The following is a 27,167-nucleotide window of genomic DNA, read 5'->3' on the forward strand; positions in this document are numbered from 1 at the left end:
CCAAGGGCTCGTTAAGATGGAAGTCCGACGGCACCTTGGGCATAAAGGAGGGGTGCGTCCTAAGCACCACCCTCGAGGCATGGAAAGTCAAGTACGGTGCTTTGCAGGATAGGGCCTGGATCTCTCCCACTCGTCGTGCGGAGGTAATGGCCACCAGGAATGCAGTCTTCCACGACACAAACTTCATCGGTGCGGAGTGCATCGGCTCGAATGAGGGCCCCATGAGCCTGGTCAGCACCACGTTAAGTTCCCACGCCGGGGCCGGGGCCTTCACCGGCGGGAACGACCGGAACAGTCCTTTCATAAACTCTTTTACCAGTCGATGGGACCAGAGGGACGTCCGTCCTGTGGTTCTGGTATATCTGGAGATCGCCGCCAGATGAATCTTAATGGAGGAATGGGCTAGCCCAGCCTTTGCCAGCGATAGCAGGTACGGCAGCACTTGAGGGGCCGTAATCCGTAGGGGGTTGATCTTCTGTGCTCGGCACCAGATAGAGAACCTCTTCCACTTATGACCGTAGCATTTGAGAGTCAAGGACGCCCTGGCCTTTGCAAGAACCTCTCTGCAATCGGCCGGTATATCGTAGTCTCCAAACTCTAGCGCTGCAGGAGCCAAGCCTGCAGGTTCAGCGACGCCGGGTCGTGGTGGAAGATGGCGCCTCCTTCTCTGGAGAGAAGGTCCGCGTCCGCCGACAGCTTGATGGGAGGGGACGTTGACAAGTCCAGAAGGTTCGGGAACCAGATCTGCCTCGGCCACGCCGGTGCGACGAGGATCATCCTGCACTGGGACCTCTTGAGCTGGCTGATGAGTCGAAGCAGCAACGGAGGGAACGCATACAGGTATAGGCCGTCCCAGGGGAACCAGAACGCATCGCCCATGCTTCTCGGCTGGAGAAACCTGCTGGCGAACCTCTAGCACTTCGAGTTCATCGCTGTTGCAAACTGGTTGATTTGGGGTTTGCCCCATCGTCGGAAGAGTTGATTCACCTGATCCTGGCGCAGTTCCCACTCGTGACACGTGCGCAGCTCCCTGCTGAGCGAGTCGGCGATGGTGTTTCTTTCTCCTGCCAGGTGGAAGGGAACCAGGAACATCCATTGGGCGACCGCCCAGTGCCACAGATCCTGTGCCTCCTTGGATAGGGCTGGGGATCTGGTGCCTCCCTGCTTCCGTATGTAAAACATTGTCGTGGTGTTGTCCGTGAAGATCTGTACCACCTTGCCCTTGAGCGACGGGAGGAACGATTTGAGAGCCCAGAACACGGCTCGGAGTTCCAGGACGTTGATGTGCAGGAGCTTCTCCTCCGGGAGCCAGAGGCCTCTTGCGTGGAGATCTCCGGTGTGGGTGCCCCAACCTTCCAGGGAGGCGTCCGTCGTCACAGTCTCCTGGTACGCCGGCGTCTGAAAGTCCTTGCCCGCCGTGAGGTGCGTTCGAACGCCCCACCACTGAATCGCCCGCTGGAACACCTCGTTGAGGGGGACCCTGTCTTCGAAGGTACCCGTCGCCTGCATCCAACGGGCGTCGAGAAATTCTTGAAGAGGGTGCATCCGTAGTCTGCAGAGGCGCACCAGGTAGATGCAAGAGGACATCATCCCCAGGCGGGACTTGACGGACCTCACCCTGGCCACGTCCGTGGCTAGCAGGCACTGCACTTTGCCTAGAATGGTCTTCGTCCGTTCCTCCGACGGGGTCGCCAGGCGCCTCACTGTATCGAGCTTCGCTCCCAGAAACAGGGCCACCTGCGACGGCACCAGGTGGGACTTTGGGTAGTTTATGGCGAATCCCAGAGGAGCTGGACGATCCTCGCAGTGTGTTCGACGGCGAGTTCCCTCGTCCTTGAGCGGATGAGCCAGTCGTCTAGGTAGGGGTACACGTGAATCCCCTGCAGGCGCAGCTGCGCCGCCACAGGTGCTAGGCACTTGGTAAAGACCCTGGGGGCCGACTTCAATCCGAACGGCAGTGCTCTGAATTGGTAGTGGCGTCCCTGGACGACGAACCTGAGGAACTTTCGGTGACTTTTGAGGATGGGAACGTGGAAGTATGCATCCTCCAGGTCCAACGACGATAGAAAGTCGCCTTCCTCCAGCTGTACGTGCTGGAGGGTGACCATCCTGAACTTTTGTGACCTGATGTATTTGTTCAAACGACGAAGGTCCAGGATGGGTGCCAGCCGCCCGTCTTCTTCCTGACGAGGAAGTACCTTGAGTACACCCCGGAGCCTCTTCGGGACAAGCTCGATGGCGCCTTTCCTGAGCATCGCCCGTACTTCCAGCAGCAGTTGCGGGACGTGATTTTCCTTCCTGGCCACAGGTGGAACGTGAGGGCACTTCTTCAGGAATTCGATAGAGTGTCCTCTTGCCAGGGTATCCAGCACCCAACGGTCGGTGGAGATGGACTTCCACACGCCGACGAAATTCGTCAGCTGGCCTCCCACCACGGCCGGTTCAGTCCTGCTTGGAGGTGGTGGCCTTGCCGCCCTGGCCACCTTGCCGACGGCGGCGAGGCGCTCCCTGCTTGCCGCGATCCCTGTAGGCCTCCTGAGACGAGGAGCGTGCCGCCTGGCGGTAGGACGACGATCCACTGCTGGATCCCTTGGAGGCACCCTGTCTGCCTCCGGAGCTCCGAAAGGGCCGTCGTTGCTGAAGGGCTCCTAGGGCGCGGGCCGTCTCCGTGTCCGTTTTTATGGCTTGGAGGGATTTGTCCACCGCCTTCCCAAACAAGTTGCTGCCGTCGAACGGCATGTCCAACACCCTGGTCTGGACGTCCTAACGGAAGTCGGTCGCCCGGAGCCAACCCCGTCGTCGTAGGCAAACACCGTTGCCCAGCTGGCGGAACCCGGTATCGGCAATATCGGTTGCCACCGTTATGGCGTGGTCCGACGCCACCTCGCCTTCTTGAAGTATTTCCAGGGCCTCGGACCTCTTCTCGTCCGGCAGGAAGTCCAATATGGGGGCCAGCTTAAACCAGAGCTCCCTGTCGTAACGGGCCACGATCGCCAGGGCTTTGGCCGCTTTGATGTCGTCGCCGCCGACGAAATGACCCGCCGCCCCATGGCGTCCAACTTCTTTCCCTCGCCGTCCGGCGGGGAATTCGACGTCGAGGCTCCTGACCCCGCCGCTTTCTTCTTCGCCGCCGCTGAGACGACCGAGTCTGGCGTTGGCTGGGCCCTGAGGCCAGGGGAGCGGTTTCGGGGACCCGGTACTTCTTCTTGTACCGGTCCCGTTTGGCTGGTGCAGTGGAGGGGTTCTTGAGAACCGACAGGCCCTCCTCCCAGATGTTATCGATTAGAGGCACCGCGATGACAGTCTTCCTCTTGGCCTCCCGGCGCTGATAGAGGAAACCTTCCTTTTTCTGCTCCTCCGGGCAGAGCTGGAACAAATCGGATGCCCTGGCGATCATGGCGTGGAATGAGCCAATCTCGTCGGGGGGCGAGGCCCGTGCGACGGTAGACGGGAGACCCGTTCCGTCGTGGTCGCCCTCAGAACCCGTCGTCGAGCCCATCGCACCTTCATCTCCCGACTCGTGGGAGGATGAGGAGGGAACTGTAGGCATTACGGGGACGAGTGGAGGAGAGGGTTGGGTCCTCCGTCGTTTGTTCTGAGGACTTCCCGACGGGCCAGGTTGCGGGTCCTCCGGCCTGGGCCGTGGGAATCTAGTCCTTATCTCAGAGCATAAGGACTGGATCGCAGACAAAATGGCCGCCCAGCCATCCTGAGGCCTAGGTTCCGGCTGCGCCGGAAGGGAAGGCTGCTCTCCCTCGCCATCGTCGTCTTCCTCGGTTATCTCCCGAGGATCTTCCTTACGGGATCGAACCTTCTCGAATTGGACTTCGAGGTTCCTCACGGCCTCGGTCAGTTCCTCCTCCGAGGCTGACTCCGAGCTTGAGGAGGCTACCGTGCCCCCCCTCGCTTCTTCCATCATGGTGGCCACGACGATGGGCTGAAAAGACGATTCCCTCCTTGGCGGCAGGGAAACTCTAGTCCCGGAAGCAGTCTCCGATGGCGGGGTCTCTGCCGGCTTGGCCAGAGTCGCCGCGATCGCCTCGATAGAGGCCTTTGCCTGCTGGGTAGGGGCCTTCACCACCTTAGGTGCGTCCCGGGCCTTCTCCTTCGGGGGGAGGGGCGACGCCTCGCTCCCCCTCTTCCGAGATCGGACGGGGCTTCTCCCGAAGCTTACCCGGGGTCTCGGACTTCCTCTTCCCCGAACCGGAGCGCTGGCTCGTGGTTGACGGTGCCGGGGAAGGTGCGCCCTGCCTGGCGACCGAAAAGCCTGACCTTTCGGCGCTCCCGGAGCCAGCGGACTCGCGGCGCTTGGCCTGGTGTTGGGCCCCCGTCGCCGGGGCGCCCGCACAGGACTTAGAAGCCTGCTCGGACCCTTTCTTCTTCTTCTCACCCGTTGAGCCCTTCTCCAACCAGCTGGCGAGACGGGATCGATGGTCCCTCATGGTCCGCTCCGACAAGTTCTTGCAGAACTGGCAGTCCTTCTCTACATGAGTCTTGTCCCCATGAAGACAGTAGAGGCATCGCGAATGTTCGTCTTCCTTAAACACATTCTGCAGCCCGCATCCAGGGCAGCTGCGAAACAGCTTGGGTCCGAGCGACGAACTTGCGTCCTGGGCCATCTCGAAGTAGGCCGCGAATCTTCTGGAATCCTCCACGAAGTGTAAACTCGACAAAATCTTCACCCTTGAGGGGCGTAGGAAAATCCCGTAACGGGTAGCCGTTAACGGGAGTAGAAACGGTGGAGCTTGAGGCTCGATTAACCGAAAAAATGTGAAAATTCACCTGAAAAAGCGCGAAACACACAGTAAAAGCTCGAGAGCTAAGCACGAGGACTCCCAGCACTTGAACGTGCGGTAAAAATCTGAAGATGGCTGCCAGAGGCGGGGCTTAGGTAGAGGGCAGTCATTGGCTGTGGTCAGTATGACGCAGAGATCAGTGATTGGTTACTACTACGAAAGACAGATCAGAAATGAAACTGATACTGATTTTTTCTTTACCTAGGATTCCCAGCCTGACGACGGGGAATATTCATGAGCATGTGAATCCATGCCAGACCCCATGCTGGAGAAAAGGAGAATTAACAGCAAGAATAAGAGAAAAACTATCATCATTATATGTGCAATCTTTGAAAATGTACTTTAGGTATTGCAAATATACATCGCTGCTGATGCTTAGAGTGATGTCAGCAGTATTATATGGTATGGAGCTTTCAACAATAGAGAGGAACATGGAAAAAGTGGAGGGGGCATTTTGGAAAAGGTTACTAGGGTTGCCATTGTCAACACCATTGGTAACAATAACATTTGAAATTGGATTCATATCTAGGGAAACCTATGTCAATATTGCCAAATTAAGATTATACTATAAATTATTGGTACCTCTGCCAGGTTCTTTATTTGAGGATATGGGTTTGGCGCTAGTCCAAACAAGTGACAAAACCCTAAATAATTTTGTTGAGGGTTGTGAGTTAATCCTTGCTGGCATGGACTCTGATAATTCGGCAATGATAGGAAACCCGGACAAAGTCTTTGAAAAAATGAAAGTATCAGAATGGGGAAAGGACATTAACCTGATTGCCGAATATAAACAGAACCATGAATTTGCCACATTCCCAATGAAAAATAGAGAGGTACAACCATATGTGACATGGTTTCCAGGTACGACATACCAACACATTTATATGAGATTCCGTTTTAACCAGTTGGGAACCCAACAAAGGTGGGGTACTATAAGAGGGAACAATAGGAGCTATCCAGTATGTGATAAGGAACAAATGGAAAATTGAAGCATTGGTTAGTATGTCCAAGGACAATCATATTAAGGAAATCCTGGCTTGGGAAATTTGTAATGAAGGAAGATCTGAAACCTGAACATCAATGGGCTAGACTGATGGTGGATACTCAACATCAATGACTACTGTGCTAGTTAATATTTTAATAGTAATACATAATACACTGGGAGAATTTAATTTTGTATTGATAAATTTGATAGAATTTTGGTAATGATTGTTGATTAATTGTACTACATGTCACAAAAAGTGATAACGTTTTAAATAAACTATAAACACAAAACATCAAAAATAAAATACATGTTCATTTTCCAAGTTTCTAACAAAATATCTCAAAAAACCATAATCGTTAAAAACATATATGGCCACATTATGAGTTTGCTGGTAATATGGCAGTAAATCAGTTACTGCCACTTGACCCCATTGGTTTACCATGGCATTACAAGTGGTGTAGGGCGGTGTTAATCCAAAGCACACTATGGGGATTTTGGCAGAACTACTGCAAGTGTTAATTCTGCCGCAGCAATTCTACAGAAAATTGCCCTTGAAGTGGCAAAATTTACTCCAGCATGATGCTGGAGGAAAATCCTACACTTCAAAGTCAAACTTGTAGTTCAGCGGTGTGGTAAAAAAACAATGGTAATTCCATTATAACCAAAAAAGTGGCAGTAACGGAATTACCATCAGTTTTTTCTTGCGCTGCCGAACGTGTAATGAGGCCCATACTTCCTAATTTGGGTGGGAGTAAACCATGCAGAAAGTTATGCTTACTGGGTATGGCGCCATACCAGAAAGGGTTACAATCCATATATCCATTTTTACAGTTGGCAATACTATAGCATTAGAAAGTTAAGTATACCATCTGGTTGGATAAGAAGGTCAAAAACAGCAATCTGAGGACAAGAGATGGGCATGCAGCTTTTGTGGGAGAGGATCTGGTCGTTAGAACATACGCAAGGACGTATTACATACATTAGTTGGAAATAAGCTCTGCAAGCAGAAGATTAAGTGCTGCCAGGATATCACAATATATCGTGGCTATACAAATAGTCAAGTGGCACAGCGAGTAGAGCGCTCGCTTTGACATCTGTGCAGAGCCTGTTACCGCAGGTTCGAATCCCGGCGGGGCCAAACTCAGCCTTTCATCCTTCCGAGGTCGATAAATGAGCACCACACACCGTGGGTAATAATAAGCAGCGCTCAGATACCTGAGGGTTCGTAGCGCTATATAAATGCCTAATTATTATTATTATTATTATTAAATAGACATGGAAACCAGAGGATCTTTGATGGAAGTTTTATTAGTTCTTCTCACAACTCTTATCACACATAGTCCTGCTTTTTCTTCATCCGTATGCCCGTTCCAGGAAGAGTACAATCTTTGTCAAAGGCCAGTCTAGCTAGGTGACTATCCAGGCAGTCTTCGAGTGGGTCAATCAGGTCTGCGGCAAACTCACTTCAGGCCCCACTCTTGCCCTAGTCTGAGAACCCAGCCTACCCCTTGTCAAGGTGCTGGTAGGTCTCCTGGCTTCTCCTCAGGACACTCCTCAGTCCTGGATCCACAACTTCATGAGTCATCTTCCATATCCACTTTCTTACTCTTGGAAGTACCCTTTTTCAGACCTTTACCACCACTTGCTCCGATGTTCACTCCAGCCTCTCCTGCTTCACCTTTTAGAAGATGCCTCCTCCTGTCTTCACTGTTGTCCTGCCCTATTTCTCCATTCATTCTCCTCCAACCTCCTCCTACAAACATCATAGAATATGGAAGAGGATGCTTTGTCAACCTCCTCCCTTAATTATCCTCCAACACCCTCATTAAATACTCCTCCAAAACCCACTGATGTTCTGCCAACCTCCTCCCTAAATTCTTCTCCAATGTCCTCCTTCAAAACCCCACATCCAATCAACTTTTCCCCATTGAGATCCTCACCATTCACCACACTCCACTCTTCCAACAATGGCATCTCTTTCTCCACCCGCTGTTCTCCAAGTCTCTTCACTGCCTGCTCCTCTGACTCCCACAAACTGACTGAGCCTGGGAGCTGCATTTAAAGTTCTTCAGTAATTCCCCTGGAGGGGCTTTCAGGGTGATAGGCTGCATGTGTGTGGGTCTGAGCGGGGTTCTTCTGGATTGGCTGGAGATACTTCCTTGCTGGGTTGGGTTAGTGGAGTGATTTGATGTGACAGAAGCTAAAACATGAAGGACAGACATTCTGAATACAAGTTCCCTGCCTGACCTCCCTGTAGCCATATCCGAGGCCCCTGCTGAGGTGCTTGTGATAGGTGTGCCTCCTCAGTTGCATATTCTATCATTGAAATCCAGGTATATAAAAAAATGCATCCAATTCTCTTCTATGGCGGTGAGATATGGGGAACCAAACACACTGCAGGCTCCAGAAAATAGAAGTGACATTTTTAAAGATGGCAACACACTGTCCTAGCAGCCTACCTGGCGAGTATTTATATACTGAGCTGAAACTCATCATTATTACAAGCCACCTAAAACTACACCATATGCAACTATACTGGAAGTTACAGAACAGCACTTAAAAGTCATGGTTGACATTTATTCTACGATCCAGCTATCTCAATAATATGGGTCTTGTTGGCACACAGTTAAAGTCTCTAGTTGCTAAATCAGAACCTAGGTGTGCCAAACACGCTATCAGCCCAAGTAACATTACTCTCACACATTTTAAATGCTGTCTAACAACATAATTTGGGTATGCAGTGATTATGTGGAATCACAAAATAATGAATCCAATTACAACAAATCCAAAATAATTGACTCCAAAATAACACATTTGGGGAAAAACTAAAGATGGGTTTGGGAGTCCGAATAGTGGTTGTGGGGTGGGGGAAAAGTATAAGGAACAAAAAAAGTGGGGTTTAGAAGGGGTAAAAAAAACAACGAAAAAGGATTTTGTTATTTTGGAATTTGTTATTTTGGTATTCATTGTAATTGGATTAGTACTTTTATGATTCCATATAATCACATGTAACCATAATCTGTGCATTGGATCGGGAACATATTAAGATTGATCTTGCCACTCAAATCTCATATTGGTGAATTTTTAACTCTGCACTCTATGTGCATCTTTGCTAAATTGACTTCCCAATAACTGGATCGTGCATGAATATATACGTGTTAAGTTTAATTTAGTGAACACCCTACAAACCACGGGTTATAGGATGGGTTTAAATGTTGATGCAAGAGCTTGTAGTTTATGTTGTGGCACGATTCTTGAAACAACCAAACCCATTATGACCAAATGCGTAAGCTTGAACAAGATTCCTACATTAAAGCCCATGGGATAACCTATTAGCACTTCTGGGCCTGAGCTGATCTGGCATATGTTCCACAGAGGAAATGTCTCTTTGCTACGGTATCATATGACAAAGTTGTGGCTCAGTAGCAAATCAATCTTAGACATCATATCCTGCTAAATTTCTTGACCCACAGTACGTTCTAGAATCTGCTTAACATATGTAGGGTACATTAATGTGTTTATTCTAGTTTATTTGGCTATTTATACCTTTAAATTGTGCTTTTTTAAACTGTGCAACTTTTTAAAATTGTCCCTTGAATTATGCTATTGTGTAATGCAATTGAACTCTTTAGAACGTATAAAAAGCCTCATTAGCAGTTTTGTTAAACACATTTTTTTAAAAAATCTATCATTCCCTGTCTTTGCCTCATCTTTTGCCTCACATGTTGATGCTTGGTTAGATCTTTCTTATATGGACCTTATCCTATTCCGAAAGATCCTATGGAAGTCTGCTGTGACAAAAGGACATCTGCCCCTCAGAAGTATAAGGATGAGTAGTCGTGAAACTGCCAACTCACATTGCTACAAAACAAGAGTGATCCCAATCATAAAGGTAAAACAGCCACAGGTAAGAGTGAAACTTCCTTTGCCTTTTGTGGTAACACGGGCCAAGGGCAGACTTTATTCTCAAGAGGGGTGTTAATAGGAAACAGTAGGGACCCGAACAGCAAAGTACAACAGTCCAAAATAGGGGAATGTCCAATCAAGGTACTATAAAAATATATATACATTAACTACCATAAGCAACAAACAATTAAATAGAACAACTACACAAAACCCACCCATGTGGAAAGAACAAAGAATATGCAAGAGGAAGAAAGATTCAATCTGGTTAATGACACAGGGGTGAAAGACAATCAACAACCACAATGTTTGTAAAAGGATATGTCTTGTGCGAGAGAAATTGATCACAAATGACCTAACCAGTCTCTAGGACCCAAATTTGGGCTATGGTGCCAAATGAGAGTCGATAATACCTTCTCGCTGTTCTTGGCAATTCAACAGTGCCGAACCAGGCTTATTGGCGCTGTGCGAGCGATACAAAGATCAAGAGTGTGCCAAAAGAAGCATTGATGGGTCTTGGTGATCCGAATGTGTTGAACAGGCTAGAAAGGCAACTCCAAGCAGTTTGGTTACAAACAATAAGGATACTGGATGATCTGGCTCTCAGGTTGTTGCGAGTCTCAATCTAGGCAAAGATATGCAGGGATCCTTCACCTTCAGGAAGGTCCTGTGTCTGTGTAGCTGGCAGATCTTGCTCCACAGCAGGTCATCCCCAATGTCCCATGGAGATGGTTGGGCAGCAGAGCTTGCCTCTGCCTTGGAATACCTGCCTTCACCGCAAAACTGGATGACTCTGGAAAGAACGGCTCTGCCAAAAGGGTCCAAACAGTTCTTCTTGAAGTCCAAAGGGGAAATCAAAGGAGGAGTGGGGCACTCCCTCCCTTATCGGCAGAAGTCCACAGGGGATTGGACAAAAGCAAGCCTGATTTGAGGAGTCCTTGCGACAAGTGGTCTTTGCCTCCTGACATCATACCAAAAGTGCTTTGTGCTAGAGGACGTGAATGAGGCAATGAAGAAGGAGAGGTACAGAGAGAAACAAGATAGTGGCACTTTCCCCGACAGCATGGAGCTGCCTCTGGTTACACTAACTCCACCCCCTTCTCAGAAACCAAAGCATCAAAGGCCCATTTGGTGTGAGGCTAGTCCTTTTGTGTAGGGTGTGCCCTTTGATTCCTGTTTACTTGCTGAGGTGCTGTCTTGCTGGAGAGAGGTGTTACTCAACCTCCGAGTAAGAGCACCTCTCTTTGATACTTTGTGGAGAAGAAACAGCCAGTCTGGGGGTGAGCGGTATACATGCAGCCTGTTCAAATTTCGCCTGGCCTCACAGTGCTGACACATCTATGAAACCAATCAGATTTGGCTTGAATAATTATGAGAAATACAAGCCACTATACCCTAAACTCAGGTATGGTTTATATTTAAAATGTACAACTGCCACCAGGATAGTAACTCTCATAATTAGGTGGTTTGGGGACAGAGGTTCTGATTTAAATGTCACAGCAAATGTCAAAGAGGGCTGTGAACCTACTCCATGCCACTGGATAGAAGGAGCTGCAGACCAGGAGACTGATGCAGCAGGACACAAGTGTATGTTCTCCATTTGGCACAGAGTTTATGAAAAGGGGGTCTGATTAACAGGGCAACCTTTCTGAGATGCAATTACCTGTATTTTAGTAATTAATAAAAGTAAAAAGCCATGGCTTCTACACCGGTGCCAGATGCAGATGGCAATTCCTGTGGATCTTTGTTGCATTTCTAGATGGAGTCCTAGTAGGGGGCTCGGGAGCCTGACTTAGGTTCAAACCTCCAGAATGATTTATCATGAGTGTTGGCCATAGGGATTCTGGGAGATGTAGTGTTTTCGTATGACAGATCCCTGCCAAGCTGGACCGCAGAGCCAAAGCCGAGCCCCCATGTACCTCCTTTATGGCAGTCAACATGGGGCTAAGGAGGGGGGGGGTCCCCTCGCCCCTAAGCGCCTGTGTTTATGGATTGCAGTGCCAGGTACGGCACCATGTAACCGAACCAAAACAATTCTTGAAGCAACCAGAAAAGTTCATTCAAAATTGTTCAAAGAGTAAACAGAAGTGTAAGCGCCAACCTCTTTTTAGCATAAGAACCATCCTCTTCTGCTTGCTCCAGTCCTATCTCTATGGTAATGATCGTGTCTGGCTCCGTTTTTAGCCTTCAATCGGAGGGAAAGCTTCTGAAGTAGAAGTGCCCTGCTCAGAAAGGGCCAGGGCGCCCCTTTATATCAAGCGTGGGGGTGATTATTGAGTTCTGGAAAGGGTGTGGTGCAAACAAGACCACAGAGGAGGCACATAATGAGATCGCAATAAAGCCCACGTTCCAATGCAGTGCCTGCACCAGAGTCATTTCCCCAGTTTTTGCTGTTCTTATTGTAACCATTATATGAGGCAGATAACAAAAGATAGAACGTTTGGAGTTAATAAAAAAAAACCTCTCCTGTAAATGGAGCTTTGTAAGTATACGCAGAGAAGATATTGTAGACTCACATGTAAACCCAATAACAAAGGAGGGGGAGGGAGGTTCCTGCCACCAGCAGGAGATAACCACCACTGTACCAGCTCACCCGTGGAATAAGGGAGTCTCAAGCACAAATAGCATCGCATTCCTTGAATACTTCCTGGGAATACAGCATTCCATGGCAGAGAAGTTTTCCAACCAAATCAATGTGGGCCGGATACCAACAGTCCCTCAAAGGCTCGTAAAACAAAATAAAAAAATTGAAAGCACACCGTATGTATTGCAAAGGCAAGGCTCTTATAATTGGGTGGCTTTGAGTTAATGACATGCTATGCAAGATTGTGAGGAAATACATCTCCTTTACAGTCGATACAGATTATTACAAAGTTGGAACCAGACCACACTGTGGGGGCACAAGAGAATAAAGCAGTGGCCTCCAGTGGAACATAAATGATGTACTCTTCTGTACTGTGCCCCTCCTCCACAGCTTGTCCTCTGTGGCTGCAAGAGCTGAAAGAATAACCTGCGTTGTATCCTCACTTCAGTAGTACAGAAACGGTCCAGTAGGCGTGATATTCAATGATGTGGCTGTGCATGAGAAGAACGATGACTCACAGGCTGCGTCCTGTAGCAGTGATGCACTTCAAAACCTGCTGTAGTGACTCATCTCATTTACAAGAAAACGTGTGACTCGAGTCACATTCATGTGCATTGGGCGGCAACTGACGGGTGGGGAAGAGTCTGCTGCAGCTGGTTGCCGTGACTGAGAAATGAGTGTAATGGAGCATACCATTGCACCGGATCTAGGGGCCAGGGAGAAGCAGTGGCCGTTGCACGCGTTGGCGTCAGTGGCATAGTGTCTGAAGACACTCGTAATGTGTTCTGAATCTACTGGTGGGGGTCAGCAGTGGAGTCAAAATGGGTCTGCTTCTCGGGTTCAAAAGCTCATATTATTTCCTGATGTAGGAGTTCTGTCTAACGAGTTAATCTGATAAGAGTCACAGGCTGGAGGGGGAAAAGATGTGAACCACTGCCAGCCTTTCTATACCGTGTCTACCCTTAGAGGTACACGTTTCCACGGTTTCCTGCCATTGCAGGGAATGATCTAAGCTTGTGATTGTCAATCAGAGAGGATCTCATGCAGGAGAAGGAAAAGTTAAATACAAGTCACAGTGGAATATTCTTCTCATATTCGCCAGCTCCGAATGCTCACAGCCAGAAGGGAGGGCCCACATGAAGTGACAGGGAAACCCCTACAAGGATGCAAGCTAGAATAAAACCTTACATAAAGCAATGGCAAGGGGAAACTCGAGGAGGAACCGTTCACTTGCAGTTTGTTCATTCCGAACGTAAGCCATCCAAACACCACACGAGGATAACATGATGATGGCGTCCGTGCGGGATGATCACAGTGGCCTCCTGAGGCAGAGTGCATCAGCCCAGATCCTAGACTAGCTACCAGTGGCTGCCACCCTGGGCAACATGCGTAGTGTCAGAGGCATAGGGTAAAACATCTCTGAAAGGGGATTGTATCTTCTCTACACGGATGCGTTATCATAAGTGTGCACACACCACGGCCTGCATGTGTGGAACAAGGACAACGTGATGATGGCGTCCTACGGGATCATCACAATGGCCTCATGGGGCAGAGTGCATCAGCCCAGATCCTAGACTAGCTACCAGTGGCTGCCACTCTGGGCAACATGCGTAGCGTCAGAGGCATAGGGTAAAATATCTCTGAAAGGGGATTGTATCTTCTCTACACGGATGCGTTATCATAAGTGTGCACACACCACGGCCTGCATGTGTAGAACAAGGACAACGTGATGATGGCGTCCTACGGGATCATCACAATGGCCTCCTGAGGCAGTGCATCAGCCCAGATCCTAGACTAGCTACCAGTGGCTGCCACCCTGGGCAACATGCGTAGCGTCAGAGGCCGAGGGTAAAATATCTCTGAAAAGGGATTGCATTTTCTCTACACGGATGCGTTATCATAAGTGTGCACACACCATGGCCTGCATGTGTGGAACAAGGACAACGTGATGATGGCATCCTACGGGATCATCACAAAGGCCTCCTGAGGCAGAGTGCATCAGCCCAGATCCTAGACTAGCTACCAGTGGCTGCCACCCTGGGCAACATGCGTAGTGTCAGAGGCATAGGGTAAAATATCTCTGAAAGGGGATTGTATCTTCTCTACACGGATGCGTTATCATAAGTGTGCACACACCATGGCCTGCATGTGTGGAACAAGGACAACGTGATGATGGCATCCTACGGGATCATCACAAAGGCCTCCTGAGGCAGAGTGCATCAGCCCAGATCCTAGACTAGCTACCAGTGGCTGCCACTTTGGGCAACATGCGTAGCGTCAGAGGCGGAGGGTAAAATATCTCTGAAAAGGGATTGCATTTTCTCTACACGGATGCGCTATCATAAGTGCGCACAAACCACGACCTGCATGTGTGGAACTTGGGGGAAGTTCCCATCGGAACAATTCAAAGAAAAATCCTCTCCTAGCCTTCAGTTTTGGCCTGACATTTTTGCAAGCAGAGGAAGCCATGCCCGAGAAACACATATATACCGCATGGACGCTACTGGTGAACTACAACTAATGTACTCAACACTCTTGTTTTTGTTAAATAGCTTCTAAAATTCAATAAATGCATTAACTGGTTAATGGAGGTAATCATGGCACAAACCTCATAGTCTCCATCAACAAATTGTAGCGCTGGATTTCCTGAAGAAGCACTACGTTAAGCGGAGAAGGGTCATCAGCCAGGAGTACTCTCGTTGACTCGTAATCAATTTCCTCTGGGATCTTCTGTCGCACGTCCCATGACAGCTCCAGAACCTAAGCCCAGGGGATAAATCAGTCATGTAAGGAGACACATAACGACCCCAATTAATTACTAATAGGAGACTTTAAACGTTGCTCATTTTGAACTTGCCCTCCTGGTGCCTTGTGGTATTGAATAGCTGGGCAATCACACAGGATGGATTGGGGAGGGGTCGGGGCTGAAAACAGTCGGTAGTGTCCGTGCTACAGTGCATACATGTCAGGTGGCTCCTCCCAGTGGTTTAATCCAGCAGCAGGACATCAGGGGATGGCCAGATCGGCGCTACATGCAGCAAATGTGGCCCAACTGCAAGGAGGAGGATTGGAGGGTGGCGCTGATGATGTCACTTTTAGTGAGGCTGCATGAATGCTTGTGCCAGAACAAAAACACAATACTTCAAACCTTGCCTTGGTCTCTACCCTTAGCAAATACATGTCTACCAGAAGCACATATCCACTAAATTCTCATGACATGTAACAGACCAGAAACAGTGCCAAGTGTTCTGCCTTTCTGTTTATGAAATGTCCTGTAGAAGGTGAAAGCCAGGAACTGCACCGGCGCATTAGGGCTAGAAACTACTTTCTGGAAGTAATGCATCTTTTCCCTTTTAGGTGCAATGCAGCTAGAGTGTCAGTGAGTTTGTTGAACCCTCCAAATGGATTACTAATAAATAAATTCCCAGATTGCAGAAATGAATGTAACAATTAATGCATTGGCCTTGTCTCTTAACCAAAGATGTCGCTATAAAAGTAAGGGTGAATGGAAAACGAGTATTTTATAGTTAGAAATAGCAACCAACAAGCAAGAATTTAGACCTGTTTTTGCTACCACAATGATGGGTGTCACCATCACAATTTAGTGAAGATACAGCACATAGTCATGCAAAAAAGAATTCAAAACGGTTCCATGTCATTTCCACGAAAGTAATTACTTTGAAGTAATTTCTTCGAAATATCACTGATTTCTTTTTTAATTTGGCCCCCCATACTCCACCTTCCCCTTCACTGCTACCCCTGCCCAAACCCCATGCGCACCCCGTGTTTACCCCTTGTCAGGGCTGGCTGGAGTAGGTGGGCTGGTAGCAGGAAAAGGAGCAGGAAAGGGCCTGTAGTTATTCACAGAATAGGAAGCTGTTTCCTTAAGTATAAACATTGTTGGTTGCCCAAGTCAAGATGGAGGGAAGGAAACCTTATCTGATTGGTTTAAGGAACAATGATATGTTTGCTTTGTCTGATTGGTGGGAAGGATAATGGGGTGGTTTCTTGGTAGGTGAGCAAGATTCTAAACTGCCTTTCATCCATAGTAATTCAGTGGCTGTTGTACATTTATTTAGCTCCTTAAGTAAGGCCTTTCCAGAGTTTAGAGAATCCATCAAACAAGTAAGAAAACCAATTGCAGTAACAGTGTGAGCTTGAAGATTTCAGATGGGATTGTTCTTTTTAAAGTTCATAGATTTTCACAAAGAATTTTCAATCTAAAGTAACAGTAACGTTGGTGAAAGAGAAACCTTGAGACAAGAAAATAAGAAGACATTTGTTGAATGACTGTGATGCGAAAAGAGAGAATACTTTAGCATCTGTGTATATATATATATATATATATATATATATATATATATATATATATATATATATATATATATATATATATATATTCGTGTAAAAAGTTATTAGTCAAGCTGCTAGCTCATTAAGTAATTTGTCAAGTGCCAGTACTTAAGGAATACGATTGAGCTGATGCTGTTTAATGACTGTGCGGTGCGAGAACTAATAAAGAAGGGAAAAAGAACTGTGCGCAAAAAGTTTGCAGTGTTGTTTTTGCACATGGTGAAATTTCCAACAGCAGAAGCGCGAGTCATCGCATCTTTAGCAGCGTTGTTCATGGAAGCGCGTGTGCGACAGTGCGCGTGTCCTAATGAACTCTGCGCAAGATAATTTTTAAAAGAAGAGCGCGAGCAGAAATTAAAGCGTGTGCGCATGTTAAAAGCGCGGGTAAAGAAAAGAAATAGCGCAAGGTTTTTTTTGAGTTTTGAACGCGTGTTTTTGAAATTAACATATATGCGCGGAGCAGTGCGTGTGCGTGTTAATTTTCGCTTCCAATATGCGCGAGTGAAAGAGTGCAAGGATTTAATGTGTTTTAACGTGCGTGTGATTTACTAACTCATGCGCGGGAGGGGCTGCATTCAAAGAAGATAAAGACATATCTGTTTTCACCCAACTCTTACCTTAAAAGGAGATTTTAAAACAATAAGTTTGCAGGAGACTGACACAATTCAATTTCACACAGACTTTCCATTTAGACAGCATACATATGAAGTCGTTTTTATGGAAGTAGAAAGAGGACAATCTCACAGGAGCAAATAAGGAAGAGAAATCTTTATTCATTGGAGCATATGAGATTAGACATTACAGATCCATATCTAATGAAAAAATCTGTAAAGTACCCAAGACTGTTCAGCACTTACAAGAGCTATTCACTAGAGAGTTTTGAAGAGACTACTTGTGGCATTGTGACAAATTTCATAAAGAGAACCAAGACAGTTTTTTTGGGTTTTCAATATGGTTTTTGAACCTCTATGCCATAGCAGAGGTTAAGCAGGTAAAGAAGTTAGCATAAGTTTGAATTGAAAATATTTAAAGAAGAGAATTTTACATAATGCATAAGTAACCAAGCATATTTGTTTTACCACAGATACCAGAGCCTACCAGTAGGTCCCAAGGCAGCAGTATCTCGTTTGTTATTTTCTCCACTTCCCCTTTCCCTTTCTTGGAGTTCTCAGCTCAGCTATTGAGAGGTTGAGAGGTGAACTCCTGGTGAGGATCTGTGAGGCCAGCATCAGCTCCTGCGGAACTTTGACAAGCCAGACCCTGACAGGATGAAAGGCCCGCGATAACTTTTCTGCCCAAGCTGATATGGATCCCACAGAGGCCTTAGCAAGTTCCATTAGGGACATGTTTTCAGAGTTAAGGGAGGAGATGAGGGCTTTGAGGAAGGAGAACCAAGATTTACAAGCCACATTTGAAGAATTAAATACTAAAGTAACCCATAGGGTTGAGGGCATTTTTCTGGAGTCTAGAGATTCAGGGAGCCCTAGTAGAGAACTTCCAGTGTTAATCAGAGAGGATTTGGGTGAGGGAACTGGACTTCAGGAGAGAAATAGGGGGGAGTTTAAAATGGCCGGTAGGTTCAGTCCCTTTAGCACCACCAGAACATTTTGGAGGGGATGCCAAGAAGTGCCACATTTTTCTTGCACAGTGCAAACTTCATTTCCTTTGTAGGCCTGAAGCTTTTAATACAGATGCTACTAAGATCGCTTTCATGTTGTCTTACTTTACTGTTGAGGTGGCTGCCTGGTCAGTGTTATTAGATGGTCAAGAGAGTCCAATACTAAAGGATTTGTTAGCTTTTAAATTAGAATTTAAAAAGATGTTTGATAGACGACAGTTGTCCTAAGAAGTTGATGGAGAGTTACTAGAGTTAAAACAGGGAACTAAAGAGTTAGTGTCTTACATCAAACAGTTTAGATCTCTAGTATTAGAAAGTAATTGGCCAGAAGAGAAACAATCATCTCTGTTATTTCGAGGCCTGAGGGAGGAGTTGAAAGATGCCTTAGCTACAATAGTGCATAGACCGACTTCATGTGAAGCCTTGATGGATTTAGTCATGCAAATTGATTACAGATTAGGGGAGCGCAAAGTTGAGTGCAAAAGAGGAGGTGTGGAGCAGCCCAGAGTTTTTCCTAGAGTGGATAAAGGAAAGGTAGAATTTATAAATAGAGATTTGAAGACAGCAAATGCGGAGAGTGTTAGTAAGGTGAGAGGTCCTTTAACTAAAAATAAGACGGACAGGCGAAGACAGAATAATTTATGCTTATATTGTGGTAGGTCAGTACATTTTGTTGGAAATTGCCCTTGGTGCCCAAAGTCCTCTTCATCTGCCAACAGTTCCAGAAATCAACAAGTGGCCAATACAATCCAAGTTGCGGTGCCACATATTACATTGAATGTATCCTTGTATGTAAAAGGGGAATTAAAGGGAAGTGGTCCGGTAGTAATAGATTCCGGAGCCACTGGGAATTTCATGGATTGGAATGTGGTTAAGGCTATGAATGTACCTTACATTTTGAAAGATAGGCCTGAGCAGGTGAGAGCGGTGGATGGGTCTCAGCTTACGCCAGGTTTAATTACACATGAAACAATTCCATTGGAAATGGAGATTGGTGGACACTGGGAGGAAACTGTGTTTGAATTAATTGATACTTAACAGTTGAAGATCATTTTGGGAATGTCCTGGTTGATGTATCATAACCCTCAGATTGATTGGGGAAGGAGAGTGGTGAAATTGGATTCTCCATTTGGTACCACAAATTGTTTAAAGGAAGGAGTTCAGGAAGATGGTTCCAGTAGGTGTTCGGAAGTTGTGGAAGGACTGGTGAAACTGGGGGCAACAGTACATTCTATAGGGGCAGCAATCTGTAATGTTGGATCAGATTCAGGGGGCTTCAGTGTTTACCAAATTAGATCTTCGTGGAGCCTATCATTTAGTGCGGGTGCATCAAGGTGATGAATGGAAGACGGCATTCCGTACTAAATTTGGTCTGTTTGAATATCAAGTAATGCCATTTGGATTGTGTAACGCCCCAGTGGCTTTTCAATTTTGTATTAATGAGGTGTTGAGGGATTTTCTTGACATTTTTGTGGTATTGTATATTGATGACATTCTCATTTTTTCCAAGGATCTACAGTCACATGAGGAACATGTTAGGAAGGTGTTACAGCGATTAATAGAGAATAAATTATTTGCCAAGTTGGAAAAGAGCCAGTTCCATACCAAGTAGGTGGACATTTTGGGTTTTATCATTTCTCCAAAGGGTTTGGAAATGGACATGAAGAAACTGAAGGCCGTAGAGGAGTGGCCATTACCAATTTGTGTTAAAGACATTCAAAGCTTCCTGGGTTTTGCACATTTTTACAGGAGGTTCATAAAAAATTTCCCTCAGACTGATTCTCCCATCACCAAATTATTAAAGAAAGGAATACAATTTGAGTGGACAGATGAAGCGGATCAGGCTTTCAAAAAATTGAAAAAGAGTTTTACGTCAGGACCAATCTTATTACATCCCGATCCTTTCCAGCCATTTTTTGTAGAGGCAGATCCTTCTAATTCGGCAATTAGAGCTGTACTTTCTCAAAGACATCCTGAGACTGGGCAATTGCATCCAGTGGCCTTTTTATCTAAGAAGTTCTTTCGAGCGGAGATGAACTACACAATTACAGATAGAGAACTTCTGGCAATCAAGAAGGCATTTCAGGAATGGAGGCATTATTTGTTGGGAGCAAGATTCACAGTAACAGTTTTAACTGACCTTAGGAATCTCCTGTTTTTGAAATCTGCCAGGACATTATCGCCTCGACAACGTAGATGGTTGATATTTTTCTGTGATTATGATTTTGTTATAACCTTCAAGCCAGGGCGGTTAAATGGTAAAGGGGACACTTTGAAAGTCTTCAGCAAATTCCAATAGCATTTTAGTAATGATTTGCGATTGAACTCTGCAGAGTACTCTGTTATTATTGTGGGCCGCTAATTTGACCCAATCCAGGTCTTTAGATGAGAGATTTCTTAATGCTGGAATTTGAAAAAATGAATTCATTAGAAAGGATCTATTTATACGAGCGGGACCGTTTATATCTGGGTTGCTAGTCCAACCTAATATTAGTTTCATGTCCTTTGGCGTTTGCACAAAGGATTGCGCCAATCCATTGGTCTCGCTCTTAGATTGTTTTCTGATATGGAAACCGCTTGGGCATTCCTTGAATGGGTTCCGCCCCCCCCTCCAGTATGCTCAAATGCTTTGGTCGGTGATCTGCCTGACCTACAAGTTAACAAATTGTCTATCCAATTGGCCTCACTTACGCAAGCCTTAAGTGGCCTGGCCTGGTTGGAACCCTTGATAAAAGTGGCTATCGCCAACACAGGACCAACTTCGGGCTCATAACTTCCATATTTGAATGTGGCCTCTTGGAATTGTTGTGGGCTAGGCAATCTCACAGCATGGCACAAGCAAGTTGAGCCAGACAAGAGGCCCGATATTCTGTTTCTTCAAGAAACTATGGCATTAAATGCCTTTAGCCTAGACGGTTACTCTTGTTTCTCCATCGTGGCTGAGAGGATTAGTACAGGTCGTCCTTCGGGAGGTATTGCTGTTCTTATAAATAACGGCTTGAAAGCAAAAGCATCTGTATTGGACTCATCGGCCTCTTGTTTGTTGGTGAAATTGTCGCTTAAAGGCCACAAAGTATTGAATTTTCTCCTATTATCCATATATTGGAATCCCAAAGCTGTTCCTCTGGACTTGTTACTGGAGGATTTGGAACGGATTCTATTTCAGGCAGCTAGTGTTTGCCCCGATTATGAAATCATGATCGGAGGCGATCTGAATTGCTATCTATATGCAAAGAACGTATTATGCTCATCCTCTTGCTGCTCAGCCTATACTCAACAGGCTAAGGATAGAGGGCAGAAATTATTCTTCTTCTTCCAATCATGGGGGCTATATCTAATACAATTGGCTCCACAATCTATTCCATTCTCTTGGCATCGAGGCCCAGAATCCTCTCTTATTGATTATTTATTCGCTTCTAAAGCGAGTTCTGGCCTGTTAGAGCCTATACTAATATTAGACTTGGGCATGAGCGATCACCATATGCTGTCTTCACGCCTGCAATTGGGGTGTGAACACTATGCAGCCTCTGCCTCTGCATCTCTGATGGAGTGTGACAGAAACGTTATATCTGTAAACTGGCACCCTGCAGTGTGTAGGAAATTGGCGTTTCTGGTAAACAGGGATCTCCTAGTGAGCTGGGACGCCAAGAGTTCAACAGAGAATGAGATTAAAATTAATGAAATTAATGCCAAAATGATCCACATGCATCTGGTAGGTGTTGCAAAAGATTCTTTGTTGAAGGCTAAAATTGGGGATGCCCAGGTTAATGCTTTCCAGATTGCGAGCCTAAAAAAGCAAAGAAATTGTGACCTTCGACTCTTAAGGAAGCGCGCCACATGCCCGCTTGGATACAATCGTCAAAAAAATCTTATTGAGTCGCGTTATAAGCAGCAAATAAAATCGTTGCGCTGGGCTGCCCACATCTAAGCCAACCAACATATGATTGGCCTGTTGTGTAAAAAAAAAGTGCGTGATCTATGGGCCATTTTAAGAAATCCATCCGGTAAGGTCGATCTTCGCATGGTAGCTGTCATTTCAGGCCCGGAATGGGAGAGGTTTTTTAGTTTGAAATTCTCCATACCCGCTAGGTACAGCCAATCAGAAAGTATTCCCATGCACTTGACCCTTCCTGTGGTCTGTCCATGGGATGTAAACGATATTATATGGGCGATTGACCAACTGAAACCAACTGAAACCATCCAAAGCAGCCGGCCCTGATGGGTTGCCCCCATGTGTGTTAAGTTCGATCCCCATTTTTGGGCTAGATATTTGCTTCCACGTTACCAGTTGATTTATCATACCGGGAGTATTCCGGAATCATGGCTAACAGCCATCATTATTCCCATACACAAAAAGGGGGTGCTAAATAAGCCTGCAAACTTTAGACCCATTGCCCTGATTGACACAGCTGCTAAAATTTTTACACGACTTATTTTGGTTGATTTAGAAACCCATATAAAGGCCCTTAATATTCTGTCCAAAGCTCAGGTAGGTTTTAGAAGGGCTATGGGATCTCAACTAAATGCCTCAATTTTAGCGCATCTTAGGAGATCCGTACATGTAGAGTCAAAGGGTACCATCTATATGGCAGCCTTGGATCTCTCGTGTGCTTTCGATAATGTCCTTCGAGCTCGCCTTTGGCAGAAGATGCTGGTTTATGGCATTCCAGACACCTTGGTGGCTCTAATTGCTGCATTACATATGAATACCTCATGTCAGATTCGGATAAATGCCCAAGGGCTTCTCTCCGCTAATATTCCTATGCGGATAGGGGTCAAACAGGGCTGTAATCTAGCCGCGGTTTTATTCAATCTTTACCTCGCAGATATTGAGAATCTCTGGAAAGATATTAACGCATTTCCGGTAATATTGGGCTCTATGCGACTGCACTGGTTGGCATTCGCTGACGACATTATTTTATTCGACAGAGTGCCATTCGGTCTTCAGAACAAACTAAACATATTCTATGAATATTGCACGCAGAATAACATGACCGTTAATCCGGCGAAATCACACATTATGATTTTCACGGCAAAAAAAAAATTGCCTAGATTTACCTTTACTATCAATCAGCAGCCTATTTATAGGAAGAACGAGATTATTTACCTGGGTTATCACCTGTCGAATAGAATTTCAATTGGTGGATGGCAGTCAGTGTTGAACGCGAAGCTTAATCCACTTATGGGCCAAATGCGAATAATTTCGGCCAAATACTGTAGATTTTCTCTTTTGCCCCTTATCCAATTCTACACTATGAAAATAGAGCCTATTCTGCTCTATACCCTCGATATATGTTTGTTGAAGCTGGGGCCTTTGTTGAATCGGATCCAGGGACAAATTTGGAAGAAAATCTTAGGGCTACCAGGCTATGTACCAAATTCCATCGTTTTACATGAGTTGGGGCTGTATTCTCTAGGCGATAAATATCTTTGGAGGAAGGTAAATGCCTTCTCTAAAATCCTTTTGCCTCCCCCAAATTCACTTTATGAGGACTTTCAGTTAATGTTGCTTGAAAATTGTCCGCCTTCGGTTTTAGAAGCGAAAGAGGTCATAATGGATACATTAATATCACTCAATATGACTCTGATGGATTTGACTAATACTCCAACCAAAGTTAAAACTCGCTTCTTTCAAAACTCGTGGGCACAAAATTCCGATAAGATCGGAGGATATTCCTCCTTTTCGACCTATGCCATGTTTAGGCATGCTATCACTCCAAGGTTACCATATATCTTATGCTTTCCTGATAAAGTGGCTAGATGGACTTATATGCGTTTCCGTCTGGATCTTATTCACACTGGAGCACGCATTCGATCTTGGGCTGAATATAGGGATCTGGTGAAGTGGGGTGGATGTCGATTTTGTTTGAATAAGTATGAAAACGAAACTCTTGAACATCTATTTATGCACTGTGAATTTTTTGCTAAGCAAAGGCAATGCTGTTTGGTTTCTGTGTTTGTCTCCTACTCCAGCTTTGAAGCTAAATTAGTATGGTTAAGATGCATGCAGGGCTCCACGAATGCCATTATTCTAGCAACTGTTAGACTTGTTTCAATGATCGAAGATCAGTTGTTACCAATGAATGGTGCAATTTCTAATAGGACAGGTTTGGCCCATCTGCATGTGTAAAAAGGGGTCAGGGTGCAACAATTAGTTTTGCACCTTTTTTCTTTTTGTTGTTTTGTCTGTTTTGTTTCTATTTTTGCTTTTTTTTGTTTTTGTTTGCTTGTTTTTTCTTTTTTGATGCGTATGGTATTTTTTAGATGGTTGGTATTTGTTATGATGAATTTTAGGTGGTTGGTTATTGCGAGTATAGTGTTATTTGTATATTTGAATGTTTCGACCTCAAGGTGCTCTCTAGAGGATGTGAATTTAGGTGGTGGTGATTTAAAACTATTGCATTGTTCTTATATACATAACATGTTTTTAAATGTATTTTTATGATGAACAAATTTTGTAAAGGTGTAAATTAAATTTGCTACCAAAACAAATAAAAAAAAAGAAAACTTAAAAAAAGGGGACACTTTATCCTAACAAGGTTCTTCAGAAGAGGTTGATAATAAGTTACTTCCTGAACCAGTGATTACACAAAATAGATTTATTCTGAGTGCCACAAAGGAAGAGGATTTGTTTCTTAGGAGAATTCAAAACGAGTTACCAGAGGAAGCGATTCAACCTTGGCTTGCAGAAGATTCAGGAAGACATTTAGTTGATGGATTTCCATGTTTCAAATCTAAGATTTATTTTCCAAGTAAAGAACTGCAAATGGAAATTATGCAAGAATGTCATGAATCTGAGTTGGTGGGTCATCCTGGAATTCGTAAAACAATCGAATTGGTGGAAAGGAAGATCTGGTGGAAAAGCATGAACCAAGATATAGAAGATTGTGTGAAAACCTGCGAAGTCTGTGCTCGGTCTAAGTCTGGAGGAGGGAAATCATCAGGATTACTCAAAACGTTACCTGTACCCCCCAGTCCTTGGTTTACAATCTCTATGGATTATATTGTGGATCTTCCTAGGGATCAAGGTTGTACCACAGTATTGGTGGTGGTGGATTTACTAACCAAGGCTGGGCATTTCATTCCAATGAAAGGAGAGGCCTCCTGAAGGAATCAGGCGAAGAGCTTCCTGCAGCAAGTGGTGCAACTGCATGGGTTGCTTACACAAATTGTATCTGATCGAGGGTCTCAGTTTATCATCAGGTTTTGGCAGGCTTTCTGTACAGAGTTGGAGTTTGAGATGCAGCTTTCTTCAGGTTATCACCCACAACCTAATGGCCAGACGGAGTGAGTAAATGAGGAGTTAGAAAAATATATTGGAGCTTTTTGGCAGGAGAAGGGGAGCTGGCTAGATCTTCTTTGGTTGGCAGAGTTTAGCTATAACAATTCTGTCAAGGACTCTACTGGTTATTCTCCTTTCTTCAGTAATTATGGTTTCCATCCCCGATTTTTGAAGGAAGTGTTACCGTCAGAATATTCAAATCCAGAGGTTGAGCACCGATTAACTTGTATTAGGGATGGATTATTGAAAGCTAAGGAGACTTTGAAGAAATGTAAGTTAAGATGTAAGGCTTTTGCAGACGGGAAACGTCAAAGTGGTCCACAGTATCAAGTGGGGCAAAAGGTTTGGTTGCCAACAAAGAATTTACGTCTGAAAGGAAGAACTAAATTTAGCCCAAGATTTATTGGTCCATTGAAATAGAAAGGATCAGACAATCAGGTTGAAACTACCTCCCAGTATTAAAAGTCATCCCACATTTCATGTTAGTTTGGTGAAACCTTGTGTGTCAGGAACTCGATTAGGAAAACCACCACCAGCAGTTTACATAGAGGAAAATGAGGAAGAATTTGCGGTGAAGGAGATTTTAGATTCCAGGTTTGCTAGAGGAACTTTGCAATATCTTATTGATTGGAAGGGTTACGGGCATGAAGAAATATCTTGGGAGGATCAGGCAGATATGCATGCCCCTCAGTTGGTAAGGAAGTTCCATATGAGGTTCTTTGCTAAGCCAGGCCCTGGGACAGGGCTTTGTGGAGGGGGTACTGTCAGGGCTGGCTGGAGTAGGTGGGCTGGTAGCAGGAAAAGGAGCAGGAAAGGGCCTGTAGTTATTCCCAGAATGGGAAGCTGTTTCCTTAAATTTAAACATTGTTAATTGCCCAAGTCAAGATGGAGGGAAGGAATCCTTATCTGATTGGTTTAAGGAACAATGATATGTTTGCTTTGTCTGATTGGTGGGAAGGATAATGGGGTGGATTCTTGGGAAGTGAGCAAGATTTTAAACTGCCTTTCATCCATAGTAATTCAGTGGCTGGTTGTACATTTATTAAGCTCCTTAAGTAAGGCCTTTCCAGAGTTCAGAGAATCCATTAAAGAAGTAAAAAAAAAACGATTGCAGTAACAGTGTGAGCTTGAAGACTTCAGGTGGGATTGTCCCTTTTAAAGTTCATAGATTTGCACAAAGAATATTCTAAAGTAACAGTAACGTTGGTAAAAGAGAAACCTTGAGACAAGAAAATAAGGAGAAGACATTTGCTGAATGACCAGAGCCTACCACAAGGTTGCAAGGCAGCAGTATCTCGTCTGTTATTCTCTCCACTTCCTCTTTCCCTTTCCCTTTTTTGGGGTTCTCAGCTCAGCTATTACTTAAGGGTTGAGAGGTGAACTCCTGGTGAGGGTCTATGGGGCCAGCATCAGCTCCTGCGGAACTTTGACAACCCGGACCCTGACACCCCTTAACCCACAACTACATGGATTTTGCAACGTGATTTTGAAGTAATAACTTAGAAGTGAATTACGTTAAGTTGGCGGAGTCAGCGCAGAGTCTTGGAGTCTGCTGGAGTGCTGCTGTGCAGTGTGGAGACAGTCTGCTTTCTAGCTCCATTTCCTTCCTCAAATACCCCGGGAGTCTGCGGAGCGGACGTGGAGTC

At 45.6% G+C, this 27,167-nt stretch overlaps 1 protein-coding gene across 1 annotated transcript in view; it reads right to left on the reverse strand.

The window, feature by feature from the left end:
- Nucleotides 1-27,167, reverse strand: part of DNAH2 (dynein axonemal heavy chain 2) — a 3,498,763-nt gene that overhangs the window by 125,209 nt on the left and 3,346,387 nt on the right. Inside the window, exon 83 of the mRNA XM_069646273.1 lies at nt 14,877-15,028. Within this exon, the coding sequence (XP_069502374.1) occupies nt 14,877-15,028 (152 nt within the window). The remainder of the gene's footprint in view (nt 1-14,876; nt 15,029-27,167) is intronic.

This window comes from Ambystoma mexicanum, chromosome 1p (genome assembly GCF_040938575.1).
Source record: "Ambystoma mexicanum isolate Mex_15411 chromosome 1p, UKY_AmexF1_1, whole genome shotgun sequence".
NCBI lineage: Eukaryota > Metazoa > Chordata > Amphibia > Caudata > Ambystomatidae > Ambystoma > Ambystoma mexicanum.